The sequence below is a fragment of the Sturnira hondurensis genome, unplaced genomic scaffold (assembly GCF_014824575.4).
Source record: "Sturnira hondurensis isolate 20B ecotype Veracruz unplaced genomic scaffold, ASM1482457v3 Scaffold0014099, whole genome shotgun sequence".
Classification (NCBI taxonomy): domain Eukaryota; kingdom Metazoa; phylum Chordata; class Mammalia; order Chiroptera; family Phyllostomidae; genus Sturnira; species Sturnira hondurensis.
Genome location: NW_028086730.1, coordinates 1060957 through 1079484, shown reverse-complemented (window position 1 = coordinate 1079484; position 18528 = coordinate 1060957). Strand labels below are relative to the sequence as shown.

General features: G+C 62.7%; 1 protein-coding gene across 1 annotated transcript; it reads left to right on the top strand.

The window, feature by feature from the left end:
- Positions 1-16736: 16736 nt before the first annotated feature.
- On the top strand, positions 16737-18300 carry FGF4 (fibroblast growth factor 4). The gene is made up of 3 exons (XM_037062500.1): positions 16737-17067; positions 17538-17641; positions 18124-18300. Exons 1-3 carry the CDS (start codon positions 16737-16739, stop codon positions 18298-18300), a joined length of 612 nt encoding a protein of 203 aa, XP_036918395.1.
- The last annotated feature ends 228 nt before the right edge of the window (positions 18301-18528 follow it).

Below are 18528 nucleotides of genomic sequence, written 5' to 3'. Positions count from 1 at the left end.
GGAGGGCGGGGCGGGGGGGGGAGTCCTTCAAAGTTAGAAATTTCGAAAGTTCATTAATTTTTGTCAATGAAATAAATAAATGCACTTATCTGCCTTTTGTACAGTTCAGGAGAACGGCACTGTAGTTTTCCCTCCACCCGTCCTTTCGTCTCCATCCATCCGTCCACCCCCCCATCCATACATCCAAACACCCATCTACCATCCAGCCACCCAGCCACCCCCTGCTCACCACCCACCCACCGAGCGTGGACCAGCCAGACGCCAGACCTCCTGCCAGGCAGGCAGCTACACAGGTGAGCAGCTTGTCCCTGTTCACCGGGGGTTCACGGCCTCGCAGGGGACCCAGTCATGGCTCCAGATCGCAGGGTGGGAGAGTGACCTGGAGAAATTCAGAGAAAATGGGCTGTGCCCTGTTCGTGAGGATGATGGCGGCAACAGCCATCAGGACCCTGTTCTTGAGGACAAGTGCCCAGCGGCCATCCGGATCCTCCTCTGCCTGTAGAGCCGGACCGGGACGTGGAAAGGCCCAGACCGAAGGGCTGGGGGCCCGGCCGTGCGGGAGGGGGGGCAGGAAAAGAACTGGCCCCGTTGTCCGGGGTGTTCGGTATTGCAGGCCTTGGGGTTCGGGTCTCCATCAGAGCCAGTCCTGGTTCGATGACCCCTCGCCCACCGTGCCCACAGCCTCAGAAAGCAGAGCACCTTGCCAGGCCAGGCCGCCCAGACCAGGCGAGACAGGCCTCCTGGGCTCTCCAAGGGGAGCAGAGCCACCCGGAGCCCTGGCCTCCGCCCGCCCTGAGTTCCTGGGGTGGCAGACGGGTCAGCAGGAGAGGCTGTCAGGGGAACCACCCTGTCTGTCTGATTCTCAGGACGGGGGCTCTTTTTCCTTTGTGACACATTTCTCTCTGGCCTCCTCCCTCCATGCACCCTCACCAGGCAAGAGCCGAGTTCATGGGCAAGTTCAAATTCTCATCTCAGGCAAGCAGACCGGCTCTCTAAGCACCGGGGAGCCTCGGTGGTGCTTTCCGGAGTGGCCTCTGCGCCAGGACACTTGTCCAGCCTCCCCGGCTGCGCTGCCCCAGGACCAGCCTTCCTGCTGCTCTCTCCCAGCTGGCCGCTCGGCCACCTCCATAGGTGCCACCGCCGCTGGGAGAACTTCTGAGGCCCTCCTACCCAGAGTCGGGTCCCTCTCCTTTTTTCTCACGACGCCTTGTTATTTTGTCCACAGGTACCTGTGCGATCTGTAATTATCTAGTTAATGGTGCCCTCGCTGCTGCCCACCCCCCGCCCCATCGCCCACCTGAGGGGCGAGGCGCCTGGCCTGCCGGTCCTTGGGACCACATCTTTGGTTGAGGGCTGCTCACAGCTGCTGCCTCCGGGGCCTTTCGGCCTCTCCCCCAGGGCAGGAGCCCGGTGAGGAGTGGGGGAAGCTCTGGGGTCCAAGTGCACTGGACAGTGAGGGCCAGGGGGTGTGGGCAGGCCCCGGTGGCTTCTGCTACCCTCTTTCATGACCTCTGGCAGGGGAGGAAACTGAGGCTCATAGAGAGAGAGCAGTTTTCTTAAGGGGCACATCGGGGCTGGTCCCAAGGGCTCTCGGGTTCCTTGTGTCCTCACAGGGTGCCCAGGACAGGCAGGACACGCAGGGGTGGGCCGGTTCTTCAAAATGTCACCCGCAGAGTCCCCCTGGGGCCAGCAGTGCCACCCGAGGCGTATCCCCAAAAGAACGGAAAACACACCCACGGGACAGCCTGCCTGTAAGTGTTCGCTGTTCCTGGTCACCAAAGAATGGAAATGGCCCGAACGTCCATCACGAGGTGGATGGATAGTGCAATGCGCTCTCTCTGTCCATGAAGTAGTGGTTGGCCACAACAAGCAGACATTCTGTGCCCCCGAGGAGCCCTGGAAACTCGGTGCTGAGAGAAGGCGGTGGGACAGAAAGGGCTCGGTGCTTCCATTTCCACCAACAGCCCGGCCCTGGGGAATCTGGGCGGGCAGCAAGTAGGCTGGTGGCTGCCGGGGCTGTGGGGAGGCAGGCGGTGGGGGCAAAGATGGCGTGGGTTCCCTTTGGGGTGATGACGATGTTCTCACCGACGTGAGGATGGCTGTGCAGTGCTCTGAGTGTAGACCTGGTGAACTGTACGCCCTGGGAGGGTGTCTCGGACAGTAGGGAGGCCATGTCTCGGTGAATTTTATGGTCACAGCCACCTCTGTGAGAGCGGAACTGGTCAGGCCCTCCCCAGGCTTTGGAGACAGGAAGTGGGGGCTGGGAGGGCACCCCTGCCTGCAGTACTGGGGCCTACCAGCAGGTGGCAGTGGCCTCAGCGACAAGCCCCAGGTGGACCCGGCTGACCAAGGACCTGTACTGCCCAGTTCTGGTCTGTCCACCAGGAGTGGGGGACGGTGGCACCTCTGTGATGTGCGCACAGCACCTACCGGGTCACCACAATGACCCTCCCAGCACGCCTCCCTAGGATGGTGCACGGAGGCAGAGGGCCCTGGGCATGCAGTGGGCGCCTGCTCTTGCGGACCCAGGAAACAGACTGTGGCCCGTGCTGAGAACGAGTCTGTCTGTACAAAACAACGATGGTGTTAACAACAGTGAGGACGCTGAGGAGGGAGAGGAGGAAGAGGAAGAGAAGCGACCTGGCTCCTTCAGGCCTGGTTCTCAGCAACCCCAGCTGATGCCGGCTCGGTGGGCGGGGGCAGCAGTGGTGTCTAGCCCAGACAGCCCCCCGCCCCCGGGGCAGGCCCGCATCCTCAGTCGGGCCTCCGCCGGGGCCAGGCCCCGTGTGGACTTTGGTTACCATCCACTAGTTTCTCCCTGGCAAAGGGGACAGCATAGCCCCCTCCACCTGGACAGACTGCTGGGACCCCGGAGGGGCAGGGATGGGCCTGCAGGGAGAGGGCCCTGGGCCAGCAATGGGGTTCCCATCTCGGCCATGGTCACGGGCCTACAAGGTGCTTGCCTCACGGAGCCCAGGCTCGGGCTCGCTTGCTTGGACCTTGCGTCTGTCCTAGGAGGTATGTACTGTTACCATCATTCCTGCTTTGCCAATGAAGAAAAACAGTTCAGAGAGGTGGTGCCACCTGCCTGAGGTCACACAGCATTCATTGGGTCCTCATGGCCAGAGTGCAGGCTGGACAGACAGACGTGAGTTCCAATCTGGCCCCACCACTCGGTCCCCGTGGCATGCTTGGGGCAGTTGCTCTGCCCCTCTGGGCCTGCTTCTCCCCATAAAATGGGGGCACCAGCTTGTGCCTCACCCCCATAAGGGATCCTGTGAGACACTTGGGGGAGAAGGAGGGGAGAGCAGATGTGGACAGGGCAGGTTTGCGCTGACAGTCGTCAGAGCCACTCAGGTTGTAGAGAAACCATCGGGACCCCACGCGACGCAGGGCCTCGAGGAGGAGGCGCTCACAGCAGCCCCTGGAGACGGAGTCGGCCCTGGGGGTCCTCAGAGCCTCGGGAGTGAACACCTGGAGTCAAAGCCAGCAAGGCTGCCCCCGCAGGCGTGGCTCAGAGGATGGGGCGGCATCCCGCACGGGGAAAGGCCGTCGGTTCGATTCTGGTCAGGGCCCAGGGCTGGGCGGTGGTTGGGTCCCCAGGTGGGGGCGTGCAAGAGACACCCGATCTCTGTTTCTCTCTCACATCGATGTTTCTCACACTCACGCTCTCCCTTCCCCTCTCTCCAAAAATAGATAAATAAATAATCTTTAAAAAAAAACTTTCAAGATCATTAAAACAAGGCAGGTCTGAGAAACTGCCACAGCAGGTGGGGTTGGGGGGGAGGCGACTGGAGACATGACAGCTGAATGTGGTGTCCTGGATGGGATCCCAGGGTGGTCAAAGGGGACATCAGGTGAAAATGACAACAATCAGCCTAATGCACAGTCATTGGTTAATAACAGTGTGTTACTGTCGGTCCCAGTCCTGATGAACCTGCCCCTCAACGGTGTTGAGGGGGACAGGGGGAAGGGAGGTGACAGGGGTGCGTGAAGGTGCCCAGGGACTCTCAGTCCTGCTCTGTAACTTTTCCGGGAATCTAAAATCACTACAAAGTTAAAAGCCTATTAACAAATGAAATACAATGCCAGCATGTTTGCCTGCCACTCAGATTAGCAACAGCAGGAAAGACGAAACAGAACAGCACCGCCCGTGTTTTGTCCGCTCCGCGCTGGTGAGGATGCAGTTAAACAGGCGGCCCCCACCGCGTGGCTGCCTGCGTGCGCTGGTGAATTTACAGCCGAATTCTTGGCCTGGGTCCAGAGATTCCTCCTCTGAAGATCACATCCCAAAGACAAGGGGAAACATTTATGGGGAGAGATGTTCATCACGGCATTGTTTATAACGGAAGAGAAGGAAAGAGCCTCGGAAGCCGCCTACCGTTAGAAACAGAGCCAAGTGTTTAAACAGACCCGCGCCCCTCCCGTCTACAGAAGTCCTGGCGTCTCCGACAGGACACGGTGGGGAAGTGACGGGCTGCATTCTTTAAGCGAAAACAAAAACTGTGTTTGCTAATGATGTGTTTGCTCGTCGACTCGCTCATGCAGCCAGCGAACACATCCTGCAGCCCAGGCTGCGCTAGGCGGCCCCGACCCCGGGAGCTTGGTGTCACCGGAGAGGGGGGGCCAGCCACAGTGGCCCCCGGGGGAAGGGTGTCGAGGACAGGGACCAGACTGGACCCCGGGGGGCGGACAACTTCTGCAGATGAGCTGCCTCTGAGGCGGCCTCAGCCTCACGGAGGAGGTGGGCTTTGCAGGGGGGCACAGAGGCAGTGCAGTCCCATGAGCCTGGCTTGTAGTCCCCTCCCGTGGGGACTGTGCTGAGAAGCCTGGTCTGCAGGCACGGCCCAGGCTATTGGACGTTTTCTGTCAGGAAGAGAAGCCGGGGAGGGCCCAAGAGGCAATGGCCGGATCGGATTGCTTCCCAGAGTCTCTCAGGAGCCGCCGCCCTGGCTCAGGCCCCTGGGCCACCCTCCTGCATTGTGGCGGGCCCACTCACCGTGACCGCGCCCTCGGCCACAGGAAGCTGCCCCTCCCCTCAGGACCTATCGGGACCTCCATCTCAAGCGGGCTCTCTGGGGCCGGATTCCTGGCCTGGGCCATCAAGATGGACAGGGGCCCGTTGGGCCCCTTCGGGGCCACGGTCACTGCTCCTGGCGTGTCCACATCCTCTGCCCCCTGGGACCACAATGGCTCGTGAGAAACCAAACATCCCAGGGCTGACTTGACAGCTGTCCGCAGCCCAGCCCTGGGTCCTGGGAAGCAGGTCACACAGTCGGGGGCCTGGAGCGCGACCCAGTGCCTGCTCCCCCAGCCACAGAGCATCCATGCAGAAGAGGGCCCCAGGCCCCTGTGCTGGACCCCGCTGCCAGCAAGTGCCACGCCACCCCAGGAGTGCCTGGCAAGGAGGTCAGACCACCGGCCAGCCTTCCTCACAGGTCTCGCTGCTGCACCAGGGTCTTTTGGAACCCCCCACTGCAAAGAGAGGGGGCAGAGGGGGGCGGCGAGTCTTGTCTAGGGTCACCCAGCAAGGGATTAGGGAATGGAGCTCCCCAGAGTTCTGCCACCAACAGGCTCATGCCCCCTTACAGCCACAGTTTGGGGCGGTGGGGGGGGGTGTTGTTCCCAAGCCTGCCTGCAACTGTCGTCCTTATAAGGGCAGCCAGGAAACCAAGCAGGAGACCGGGAAATGGAGCAAGTTGTAAACACTCCGGCAAAACACAAGTGCAAAAGTGACATTGGTGTGCCCACGGAAACGTGCCTCGCAAACACTCGGTCAAGATTCCTAAGCCCTGACCTGTGGTTGAACAGGTTGGAGCGTTGCTGGTTTCATTCCTGGTCAGAGCGCATGCCTGGGCTGTGGGTTCGGTCCCTGGTCAGGACACGTAGGAGAGGCAGCAGATTCGATCCATGGTTCTTTCTCATGTCCATGCTTCTCTCCCTCTGTTTCTCCCTGCCTTCCCCTCTCTCTAAAACTTTTTTAAAAAAGGGAGGGGGGGACAGAACTATACAAGACAGGCGAAACGCCTGTGGGACGTGCCTGACGCTGACGGCCATCAAGACCTGTGCTGGTGCCCCTGTTCCCGGGCTCTGTGAGTCTCCGCAGGGCTGAGAGGGGGCTGAGAGGGGGCTGCGGAGGCAGAGGGGCCCCTCGGAGAGATTCAGAGGGGCTCTGCAGGCTGGGGCCCCGCCCGTGCCTGTCCTCAGCGTCTCCCGGGTGAGACCACACCCATCATGTATGTGTTGCCTATGGCAGAGCCCGGCGGTGGGGACAAAGGTTGGGTGGCCCCCAAAGCAGCGAATGTATCTCGCTGGACTCCTTCCAGAGTGTGGCTTCAGCCTTGCTCCTCGGCCGAGAGCTCTTAGACAGACGGGGCGGGGGGGCCGTCTTCAATGCTCCGACAGCTGGGGTTTGCTCTCAGGATGCCACGCCGCTCCCAGGTTCGGGGGCGCCCTGCCTCCCACCTTCCGAGCCTCCCACCCCATCCATTGTCCCCGCTTCCCTTTCCTGCTGGGCAGCTCCACAGCTGTCTTTCTCTTCATGGTGCTGGCAGGCCCAGGCAGCCATTGGGTGGCACAGGTCAGGAGCACAGGCCAAGGCCCAGCCTGCACCCCTGGGTTCCCGCAGAACCCTCAGACCTGGGCCCCCCAGCACTGTGGGGAGGAGACAGGACTGATGGGCATCAGGGGACCGGAACCCACCCCAAGTCTGGTTTGATGCTGGATGACAGGGAGGGGCCTTTCTGGTGGCCCAGGCCAGGCCCTGTGCCCCACACCACTGTGCTCCCAGCGGCCAGAGAGCCCTGCCTCTGACACGCAGCTCGGGCCCCCCCCAGCCCCGAAGCTGGCTTTCCAAAGGCCCGAAGGGGCCACCGGGGCTGCCTGCCTTTGCCTGGAGTGTAGCCACCAGGCTTTGCCCACGCCATGCCCGCGTCACCTGCCTGTCACACTCCAACCATCACTGCGGGCTGACCCGCTGCCTTGCCCCCTGCCCACCACGCTCATGGGACCCCGACTCCCTCTTCTGAACCCTCGAGCCGTGGGTGGCTCCTTGCTCGGTGTCTGCCTCTCCCGCTGACAGGGCGGCTCCACCTCTGCTGGGTCCCCAGGCTGGGGACAGGGCCCAGGCACACAGAAGCCCTGCCCCGGTCTGTAGGACTGCCAGGGCTTCATGCAGACTAAACACTCCCTGCACCACAGGGTGGACACTGGCACGAGGCCCCCGTGATGACCAGGCCAGACACCCACGGGGAGGGGCCAGCTGAGGTGGTGAAGCGCTTAGTGAAAGCGCTCTGGGTCAGCGGACGACCAGCGCTTTGGGGACCGGCCAGTCGGAGCCACTCTGCAATGCGGTGTCTCGGGAGGATGTCCGGACACTCCCAGGAGGATGTGAGGGAGCATCGCCGGATGGTCGCCGTTCCCGATGGAAATGCTGTTAAAGGACCCAAGCAATTCAGGGGAGAAAGCGCCTTGCTTCTCTGGCCGTGGGAATCAGGTGTCGTGGGCTTCTTGACCCGAGCTGCGTGTCAGGAGCCCGGGACACACCGCTAAGCCCGAGACTTGCCTCCCCAGACGCGCGTCCATGGCTTCTCATTCACGCGGCGTGCTCGAGCCGCCTCCTGCCGCCAGTCCCCCGGAAAGGGACCTCGTTTCTGAGATGGAGATGCTGGCGGCACCTCGGTGGGTCGGCCGCACGGTGCTCTGGTTCCGGCCCCATGTCTGCCGTCGGTGTCTCGGTGGGGCTGGGGTCGCAGTTACTCCTGCGGGGCCTGGGCTTGACCTGAGCAAGCCACTGGGAAGCAGCGGGGCCGATCTGACCTGGCTCTCAGGGAGTGACCTCGGGGCCGGCAGCGTCTATTTGAAAGGACACTGCCATTGGTCTTTGCCGGAGTAGTTGAAAGAAGACCCCAGGCTAGGCTGGGGCTGCCCCGGCTTTGAAGCTGCATGTCATGCTCAGAGGTGGCATGGAGGGCATTGAGGAGCAGGCCTCCGGTCACCGAGGCTGGAGGCCCGGAATGGCCTTTGGGCCTCCTCAGGTGGCTGGTGTCCCTGGCCTCAAAACGGCAGACAGTTCCCACAGGGGATGTCAGAGGCGAGACTGGCTCAGGAGAGCAAAGGCAAATGGAGTGCCACCCCTGTAGGCGTTAGCTCCGGTCGTGTTCTCCACGCGGCCCATTTCGGAGATGGGAAGACTGAGGGGGAGCCCCTGCCAAGGCCTCACAGCCGGAGTGAGGGGTAGAACCGGACGCCCCCAGAGCCCCAGGGGACCCTTCAGTGGTAGCAAGCAAGCATGTTGGTGCTGCTGTGATCCGATGATGACTTACCCGCTGCAGGGCCTGGAGCCCCGGGGGTCCCTGTGCCCCTGTCAGGAGCCGGGCACCCCAACCCGGGTAGGAGACCAGTGTGTGGCAGGAGGTGTTTTTCACCGAGCGTGAGACCGGCACTGGGGGACGGCGGCCCCTGGGATGTGACCGGTGCTGGCTTCCAGAAGGGTTTCTCCAGGACGCATTTGACCCAGTGAGCATCTGCTGGGCCCACGGTGACCGCAGACCCCCAGGAAGGCACCGCTCAGTGTGCCAAGACCTGCAACGCTGCCGCGCTCTGGGCCTCCGGTCCCTCGCTGGTCAGTGGGCAAATGACATGTGTCTGCCTCTGGTCCCTGGGGAGGGCGGGAGATGAGAGCGCCTTCCGAGGGTGCACCGGCCACTGGGGGCCCTACAGCCGGCCCCGGTCCCCACTGGCTCCTGTCCTTTGGTCAGGTCCTGCCCTGACTCAGCCCAGGCCCCCTGGTCCCTCCTCACCGCCAGCCCTGTGGCCGGTCCCCCAGGCTGCCCAGGCAGGGCTGGTCTGCAGGAGGAGGGCCTGCCCCCAGTCAGGGTGGCAGCTGGATCACCAGCCGACCACCGGCTGCTCTCGAGGACTCACACTGCGCGGTGTGGGGCCATGGAACGGGAGAGGTGACCTGTGCCCCACCTGCCCAGAGCTGCCCAGGTGTGCACGTACCTGGGTCCCAGCACTGTCATCAAGAGCGTCTCCTCTCCCATGACAGCGGCTGGACTTGGAGAGGTTGGACACAGCCTCCCTGAGAGGTCAAGGTCGAGGTCTGAAATGTGCGTGGATAACTAACTGGGTGAGGAAGGAAAGGGCCCCTCCCCAGACTCTGCTCCGTCCCTGAGTTACATCTGCCAGCCTCCGCACCTGGTGAATGGGTGGGACAGCCGACCCAAAGCCAAAGGGGAGCTGTCCTGGGACAGCCCCCTCCCTGAGGGGCTCTGGGGCCCACCCACGGGTGTCCTCCCCCACTTCCCTCCAAGACAGCCTTCCTCCCACTTCACAAGAGAGAGACGGAGACTGTGCCCTGCCCACGCCTTCCAGGGAGCTTTCTCCTTCGTTTCAAAGCCTCCAGGATGTGGACAAAGGTGGCAGCACAAGAGACACTCCCTGCACCTCTCCTGGACCAGGAAGCAGCCCCTTGCCTGGGGGGTGGAGAAGGCTGCAGGGAGAGGGCTTCTGGCCTCCGCTGGGGAGCTGTGAGCCCCGAGTCCCGGGGAACGGAGGGCAGGAGACCTGCTGATTTTGTTCAATGACCGGGTCTCCCAGACCCCGCACAGCTGGCCCCTCTCCCTCAGGAGAGGCTGGAAAAGCAAACAGAGAGGGTGGGGCCCAGGGGCCAGCAGGCCCCCAGCTCAAGGCAGGGCCCTGGCCCCTCCTCTGGGTCCACCTGCTCAGAGCTGGAGGGTGTTGGCTATGGAGGCTGGCATCCCCTTGCTTCTCAGAACTGAAACCCACAGCTAGATGTCCCCAGGGGGTAACTGGAAGTGCCCTCTGCCCCAGCTGTGGGACTCGGCTGACGATGCAGTCACTTGGCACAGTCTGCATGTTGGGCGAATGAAGCGTGCGGCTCCCGGGTTTGGGAGGAAATACACGTAAAACTCAGGGTGCGTTAGGAGCTCTTCATTGCCACGGTGTCCACCAAGCTGCTTTCAAAGTAGCTGCAGGTCCATTTCCACGCCGATTCTCCGGCCCTCCCCCACGGCACCAGGTGGGACAGTGCGCCTCCAGTAGCCGGCACAATGCCGGCTCTTTCACAGGTATCCGTGCAGGTGCTTTGGGCAAACTACCCAGGAGCTGGACAAGGGCTACTCCAACGACCGATGAGAAATCCTGTGCTGACCTGGGCAGGTGCGGGGTCTTCGCAGTCCGCCATCGGAAGAGCGCCCAGGGGGTGTGGGCAGACAGAGCCGGAGAGCCCGTTGTTAGTGGTGAATCGTATGTGATCTTTCCCTTTTCAAAAAAGATTTTATTTATTTATCTTTAGAGAAAGGGGAAGGGAGGGAGAAAGAGAGGGAGAGACGCATCAATGTGCGGTGGCCTCTCAGGCGCCCCCTCCTGGGGACCTGGCCCGCAACCCAGGCACGTGCTCTGACTGGGAATCGAACCTGCGACCCTTCCGTTTGCAGGTGAGTGCTCAGTCCCCTGAGCCACACCAGCCCGGGCTCACATGTGATTTTGAACATCGACCCCAATAGGCCCTCAAATCTCCGTCTGGCGTCACTGTAACAACCCCCCCCCCCCTTCTGTGGATGAGGCTCCTCGGGCTTTTGGTCGTCAGGAATGGAGAATTCAGTGAAACTGAGGCCCAACCCACATGATTCCAGCCCTTAGCGAATAGTGACCTGACCTGTGAAACAATTGGGGGGGCCCAAACTCGCCCTCCACCCAAGGGGACGACCCCTTTCCAACGGGACTTGGTGCTTCTTCTCCGACGTTACATATTCTCTAGCGGACGTTGGATCAGCGACACCTTAAGGGCGAAAACAGAATCCAGAACGAAAAATTCACTGCTAACTGTCACAAGAATTTTATGTTTTTAATATTTCGGTTCCTAGAAATACTTGGGTTCCAGAGAATTATGACAGGATAATGAAAAAATCCTGTTGAGAAGAAAACGGCCTTCATTGGGGGAAAACTGTTGGGGAAACAGTGGGAATATAAACTACAGGGAAAAGGCCAGGAGTGGAGGGTTTTTGACCATTGGACTCAAACCCTTTAAGAATGAAAGGTGGCAGGCATCGAATGGTCACAGTTTATACCTCACTGGGCACATTTCAAAGAGCAACAAAAATTTTATTTCAAAATGCCAATATTTAAAATACCCTAAAGATGACATTATTTGCAACTATTTAGGACAAATTTAGGGTTTGACTTGAAAAGAAACACCGGAGCCAGCTCATTCACTCCCCAGGGAGAAAAAGTGGCCCTGAGGATGGGGGGCCACTGAGGATGGGGGCGCTGGCACAGAAGAGGAGCTGGAGTCCCTGGTGGCCCCCTGTCGCCTGTGGAGGAATGGAGCCCGGTGGGGGGCAAGGCCCCTGTGGGTGGTGGCCCGGCCTGAGTGAGCATGGCTGAAGACACTCTGGCCCTTCCAGGGCCCGCTTCTGGGGCTCCTAAACAGACTCAGTCAAGTGCATATGTCAACAGCAGACCCTGTCCTGAGGTTTGCTCCCACACCTGGGTCCCCCGCAGACCCTCTCCCAAGGTTGGGGTTGAGCCCCAGGCCACGCCCACTGGCCTCTGCAGGGAACAGACTGCCAGGCCAGGCTCCTTCCATCCCAGCCCGAGGAGCTGGGGTGGGGCTGAGGAAACCCGCACCCAGAGCACAGGGCCCTGCCCCTCCCCCTCCTCCCTGCCGGCTGTTTGGAGCAAAGAGGCTCACCCATTCCGTTTGGGGACATCCCAGGATGACAGACAAGGTTGGGGCCACAAACTCAGGTTTTCAGAAAAGGGAACTGAGGCCGGGAGCAGTGCTGCCCGGAGCCTGGGTGTGGCCTTCAGATGCGGGCTGGGTCAGAGTTCTGGCTGCACGTGACCTTGACTGAGCCGCCGGAGGCTGAGCTTTGGTTAATTCTTCCACAAAACAGTGACGAGAAGCTGGGCCCCACCTTCCAGGGCCGGGAAGGAATGGGCGTCAGGCAGCCCGGCACAACACCTGGCTCCCCGCGGTGGCAGTGATCGCCGTGTCCTCGCCCTTGTCTGGGTCACCCCGAGAGGTGCCGCAGTCCCCCACCGGGGCGCAGACCCAGCCCACACGCCCACTCTTCACACAGTGAATTTGTCCAATTCTCCGCACAGCCTTGGGAAGGCAGACAGTGGGCGCGGAGGGCCGGCGAGCGCTACCCATGGACCCCTCCAGCACGTCTCCCAGGTGCCCTCCGAGGAGAGAGTGAGGCCCCGGTGTGCAACTGAGGACACTGAGGCACGGTTTCCCGCCAGCTCTCCCAGGCTGGGGCATTGAGGAGATGCCGAGGCCGCCCACCCGCGTCTCTGCGTGGTGCACAACCACCTCCGGGCCCGTCACTCAGCCCCGGCAAGGCCTGCTCCTCGGTGAGGGAGAAGCCGGGAGAACAGCAGGAGAGGGGACAACCCAGCGGACACAGAGCCCAGGACACCTCTGGGAGCCAAGAAGGACCTGCTGTCCCAGCTCCTGGACGCCCCCTGATCAAGGTGACTTCTAAAAGTCTGTGAAAACAACACCCTGGTGGTCCCTCGAGAAATTAAACAGAATTACCGTGTGCCCCAGTGACCCCAATTCTGGGTAGAGACCCAAAAGAATGGAAAGCAGGGATGGGAGGGGACAGGCACACCCACATTCCTGGCCGGGTCACTCAGAGCAGCCGAGGGGCAGGCAACTGAGAGAGCATCGTGGGTGCTGGACAAGCACAGGGAGCAATGGACGGGGTGGGCAAAATGTGGACAGCAACACAGTGACTGATAGGTAGTCCCGGAAGGATGAACTCTGGGCTTTGCCTGCTCACAACTGTCAACCTGCCCTTGGCCGCCCTGTACCTACTGCGGCCTTAAAGTGGAGGGACAGTCTGACCCCTGCCACAACGGGCCTGGGCTTCAAGGACATGGTGCCGAGTGGAAGAGGTCAGACGCAGAAGGACAGACCCCGTGTGAGCTCGCTCATCAGAGGTCCCTGGAGGAGTCAGAGCCACACAGAGCAGGGAGCAGGGAGCAGGGCGGCCGAGGCGGCCGAGGCTGGGGCGAGTGTTTCGCGGAGACTGGGTGCCAGTCCAGAGGGCGAAGTTTCCGCCACGATGTGGATGTGCCCAACGCCCCTGAGGGGGCGCTTAGAAATGGTTACGCAATAAAATTAGCGTACGTGCGTCTCACCACCATTTTTTAAAAAACTAGAAGACACTGGCTGTATCTCCCCTTTCTTTGGGCGTTCTAAAGAAAAAAGAGTAAAGAACAAAACGAACTTCCGAAGCTGCTCCGGCTCCGGGTCGCGCGTCTCTCCCAAACGCCTCGCTCTGCTTGACTTTGCAGAGACGCCGTCGCCGTCGCCGTAGGGAGGGCCTCCCAGGACAGGCCTAGAAGGGGAAGTACAGGCCGTCAGGCATTTGCAAAGTCTCCTCCCAGAACCGGCGGGCTCCGCCTGCCATTCACCCTGAGGGCTACAGTTGAATTCTTATGCAGCCCAGTTACAATTATTATTATTCCTATTAAGCCAAGTTAGTGCTTAAGGGCGGAGCTTGTGCTTCTGAGAAGGCCTGTCCCTCCTTGTTGGGAGAAGAAACCAGGGGCGTGGCGAGAGAACTTGCTACGTTCTTTGTGCGATCGGGTACAAGGTTGCAGTGAGGAGGTGGAGGGGCCCCGACTGGCCGGCTGGGGTCAGAGCCTTCATTCTCAGCAGCCTCCTGGTGAAAGCCTGCTGTGTGCGTTCCACAAATGCCCAGCACCTGCTGTTAGCCAGGCGGGTCCGGGCCACCCCTCAAGGGCCTTGCCATCTCAAAGGGCTGACCTCGACCAGCCCTTCCTACGGCCAACACTGTCACGTGAAGGTCAGCATCAACCTTGAGAATCAGCTACTGCTGTTCTGCACATTTTATGGATGGAGAAAGTGACCACCTGGGGCTCTCGGGGACGGCGTCTGGACTTGAGGCCACAGCAGGAGACTGGACCCCACCAGCCTCCTGCACCCGGTTTTGGGCAAGCCCGGCTCCCCAGGGTGCAGCAGGGCCTGGTAGAAGTCCTCAATGGAGCTGGCTCTGAAAGCAGTGAGTCACCTTGGTCCAGCTGGTCCCGCCGCTGAAGCAACCACACGGAGCAACACAACACCAACTCCAGGGTGGTACTCCGGATGGGGGCTGGCTGCCCAACCCTGAGGCCTCGGCCGGCCCTGCCCTGGCCCAGGCCCAGAGGGGGCGGCGTGGCACCTCCAGCGGGAGGGTCTGCAGGCGAGGAGCTGTGGGCAGCACCCAGCCCAGCAGCAGGCGCCCATGAGCACCTACCCAGTGCCTCCTGTGTGCCGGGCACTGACTGGGGAAGGACGCCTGGGGCCCACAGCTGTGAACCAGACACACTCGAGTGGGCTCCCTGGAGATGCTGCTCTCATGGACCGGAGGGCCAGCAAGTACACGAAGAAGGTTCCCGAGGGTCTGCGAGGAAGCTCCGACTGCAGGGACCAGGGGTGGGGCACACAGCAGGTCTCCCCAAGTGGCTGATATGTGAGGGAGACCTGCCTGGCTTGAGCTCCGAGGGGGCATCTTGAAAGAAGACTCGGAGCCTCCGAGGTGGAGGGGGGAGTGCAGGCCATGAGGGGCCGCAGGGAAGGGCTCAGGCCTCTGAGCGATCCCCCTACCCCGCCCCCACACCCTCACCTTCCGTAGCTCGGTCAGCACTCACTGAGCTTCCATGGGCTCCATGGGACAGGAGGAGGCCAAGGCCCGCTGGGGTCAGGACGGGCTCAGGACCCACAGCAGGCGGTGCCCGCCTTGGGCAGGTGGGTCAGTGCACCCCGTAATTCCCAGTTCCTGATGCCCTGCCGACTGTCAGCCCTTCCAAGACAGTCACAAGAGCACCTACTGTGTGCGGGCGGGCGGGGGTTCTGGGAGATGAACCAGCGCAGGGGCTCTCACTGAACTTACCAGCAAATTGGAGAGACGGGGTGGGCGTCTGGTTCCGCAGAGAGAGGGGGGATGCCCTGCCAGCAGCCGAGGAGACGCCCAAAGTGCCCTCTAGAGCCTCGACTGGGGTGAGGGAGCCCACCTTTCCCGCCGTTTTACAAATGGGGAGCCAGGGGCCCCACCAGGGAAAGGACTTACAGGGCCACATGGAGAGAGCCAAGCAGCGCTAGGCAGGTCTAGGCCTCCTGTGGTTGGACCTTGGCCGCAACTGTCTTCTTGGCACCAGAGACACAGGCCCGTGGGGGAGGGAGGGCAGGGTCCCAGCAGCATCCTGGAGGCCGCAGCTCACAGCCCAGGAAAGCCCCGGCCTGGGCGGGCGTTGTTCCGGGGGGCCGGGAGCCAGGAGCCTCGGGGCGTCCAGAGCCCGAGTCCTGGCCCTGCTAAGGTCACTCACCCCGGGGTCCTCTCTCTGTGGGCCCAAGGACAGAGACCCCAGGCCTCCCTGGGCCTCTCCTGGCAGAGTGCAGAGGGAGGGCCCCAGGGCTCCTCAGGCAGGACTAGGGTGAGAGGTGGGGGAGGCTGAAATAGCCCGGGAATGGCTCCCCTCACAGGTGTCCGAGGTGGCAGGCAGGCGGTGGGATAGGCTCCACGACCCCTGCTGCGGCGGCTGGGCGGGGCCTGCTGGGAGGGACTGCCAGGCGGAGAACAGGGCTTTTCACACCTGGGTGATCGGGGCCTCTGACCAGTCCTGCCCCCAGTGGGCCATAATGGGCACAGTGGGGGTGGGGACAGCGGGTGGGGAGGGGAGCCTTCCAGGAGTCCCCTTAGGTTGGAGGCTCTGACTAGGGTACTTGACCCTTCTCCCCGCTGTGGAATCGACGGGGAGGGGTCATGAACGTCCGGTCTGTCCCCTGACCCCTGACCTTGCATGGAGGTGGGTGTGGGTAGGGGGTGCAGGGCTGTGGCCTCCCCTGTGTGCACCCTTAGCAACACCCACCCGAGGCCCTTGCTCAGGCGACGCCTCGATCTGGTGTAAAGAAGTCCATCCGGGAATCGCCCAGAGCACGGGGACAGGGCCCAGGGCTTGCCCGGCTCCAGCCCCCAGAGAGGAGTCTGTCCTCCGCAGCCTGCCGTCGCGCAGCTCACTGCCCTTTCCCCCCTCCCCCACCCTCAGGGGGCCCGCAGGGTCCCCGCAAAGGAGTGACGGCTCCAGAGTGGAGGGTGCGGGTTAGGGCGGCACCCAGGCCTCCCCAGCAGAGGCAGAGAAAGGGACGGCGACGGGACAGGCAGGGACAAAGTGAAAGAGTCAGAGCCGGCTGGAGGCAGGAGCGGAGCACACTCGATCCAGGGGCGGGCGAGGCCAGGGGTGGGGGCCGCGACCCTCCAGGTGGCACTCGCGCCGCTTGTCCCAGCCGCCTCCCCTTCCCTCCCCTCCCCCAGTCCTGATTGGCAGGCGGCCTGCGACCAGCCGCGAGCGCCACAGCGCCCCGGGCGCCCAGGCGAACACGAACGGCCCCCCGCGGGAGTAGGAGGGGGCGCCCGGCTATATATAGCGGCTCGGCCCGGGGCCGGCCCAGCGCGCAGCGAGGCGCGCACCGCTCTGCAGGGTCCCAACCCCGTCGTGCGTCCCTCTGGCGGGCAGCGCCGCTCCAGGCACCCGGGGTAGCTACCGGCGCCTGGGGGCCCCGTCGCTCGCCTCCCGTTCCTCCCTCGGCTGTGCACTCCTTTCCCCGACCTAGGCCGTGCGCTCCCGAGGGCCACCACAGGCGCAGTTCGGTCCCGGGCGCACAGACAGCCTAACGGACGCGCGGCCCGAGGGCGGGGATGCGGGGGCCCGGCGCAGCGCTGCTCCCGGCGGTCCTGTTGGCGGTGCTGGCGCCCTGGGCGGGCCGAGGGGGCGCCGCCGCGCCCACCGCACCCAACGGCACGCTGGAGGCCGAGCTGGAGCGCCGCTGGGAGAGCCTAGTGGCGCGTTCGCTGGCGCGCCTGCCGGTGGCAGCGCAACCCAAGGAGGCCGCCGTCCAGAGCGGCGCCGGCGACTACCTGCTGGGCATCAAGCGGCTGCGGCGGCTCTACTGTAACGTGGGCATTGGCTTCCACCTCCAGGTGCTCCGCGACGGCCGCATCGGCGGCGTACACGCGGACACGAGCGACAGTGAGTGTGGAGGGCCGGGCGGGAAGGGTTGGGGATGGGGACGGCAGCCCCCCGTTCCTGCTGGTGTCTGCTCACGGAGGCCGGGAGCTGACACCTGCTCTTGGGCTCTGGGAACCCGGGTGGACTGAGGTTCAGCGTTTCGAGGGCACTAGCACTCCTGGCTTCGGGTGTCCCTATAGGGAGGGATGGCTTTCGCACAACCCAGTGGCCGAGCCCCACCTCCCCGCCTTCGGAGGCCGTTCTCCGGTGCGGAATTCCAGTGCCCTCGCCCGTGGGCACAGGGTGTGGGAGCCGCAGGGTCCGGGAGCCGCGCTGGCTGGCCTCTGGAGGCCCTTTGGGGACAGCCTGCTCTGGATAGCCCAGGCTCTTTACACCCACCGAGAAATGGGGGTCCTGCAGATGAGCAGGCAGAGGAGGGGGGCAGTGCAGGCTAAGGGTCCCCTGCCCAATGACCCATTCCCTTTCCCCAGGCCTGCTGGAGCTCTCCCCGGTGGAACGGGGCGTGGTGAGCATCTTCGGCGTGGCCAGTCGGTTTTTCGTGGCTATGAGTAGCAAGGGCAAGCTGTACGGCTCGGTGAGTACTGCGGGGGGCCGGCCCAGCCCCCGGCTGAGGACAGTGGGCTCAGGTTCCTGAGCCTCCAGGCCAACAGAAAAGTGGGGTGGGGTCACAAGGGTGGCAGCCCTGGGACCAGGGCCAGCCTAGACAAGGACTTGGCCCCGAGAGAGGACAGAAACAGGGAGATGTGTGCCATCCCAGAGTGGACACTGCCTCGTCCATCAAAGGGCACCCCGAGGAGTCCGTCTGTGGGCTCCTGGGCTGTGTCCTTTAAGGTAGACCCAGTGGAGGTGAAATTCTCAGGCTACCAGGTGCCGGGCAGGTGGCTGGTGCACCCGCTGCTGCGAGCTGGCTAAGTCCCCCTTCTCACCCCAGGGGGGGGGTCTCGGCACCCGACTTCCTGGCAGGGACCCGCCTGCCCCACGGGGCCGGGACAGAGAGCAGCCGCTAGACACCAGCCAACAGGGCGGCCCAGCCCAACCGCCCCTCTTTCCTCCCAGCCTTTCTTCACCGAGGAGTGTAAGTTCAAAGAGACCCTCCTCCCCAACAACTACAATGCTTACGAGTGCTACAGTCACCCCGGCATGTTCATCGCCCTCAGCAAGAACGGGAGGACCAAGAAGGGGAGCCGCGTGTCCCCCACCATGAAGGTCACCCACTTCCTCCCCAGGCTGTGACCACGTGCGCCCCGCCGCCACCGCCGCCGCCGCCGCCACCGCCGCCGCCGCCACCACCTCGGGGAGGCCCCTGGGAGGCGCCCCCGAGGGCCTTCTCAGGGCACTTTCCTTCAGATGGACAGTTGAGCGCGAGAGTATGTATAAGATATCTAAATTAATTATTTAAATGTGTATGTACCGCCACCAAATTATTTATGGTTCTGTGGGCGTGTTTTGTACTTTCCTGGA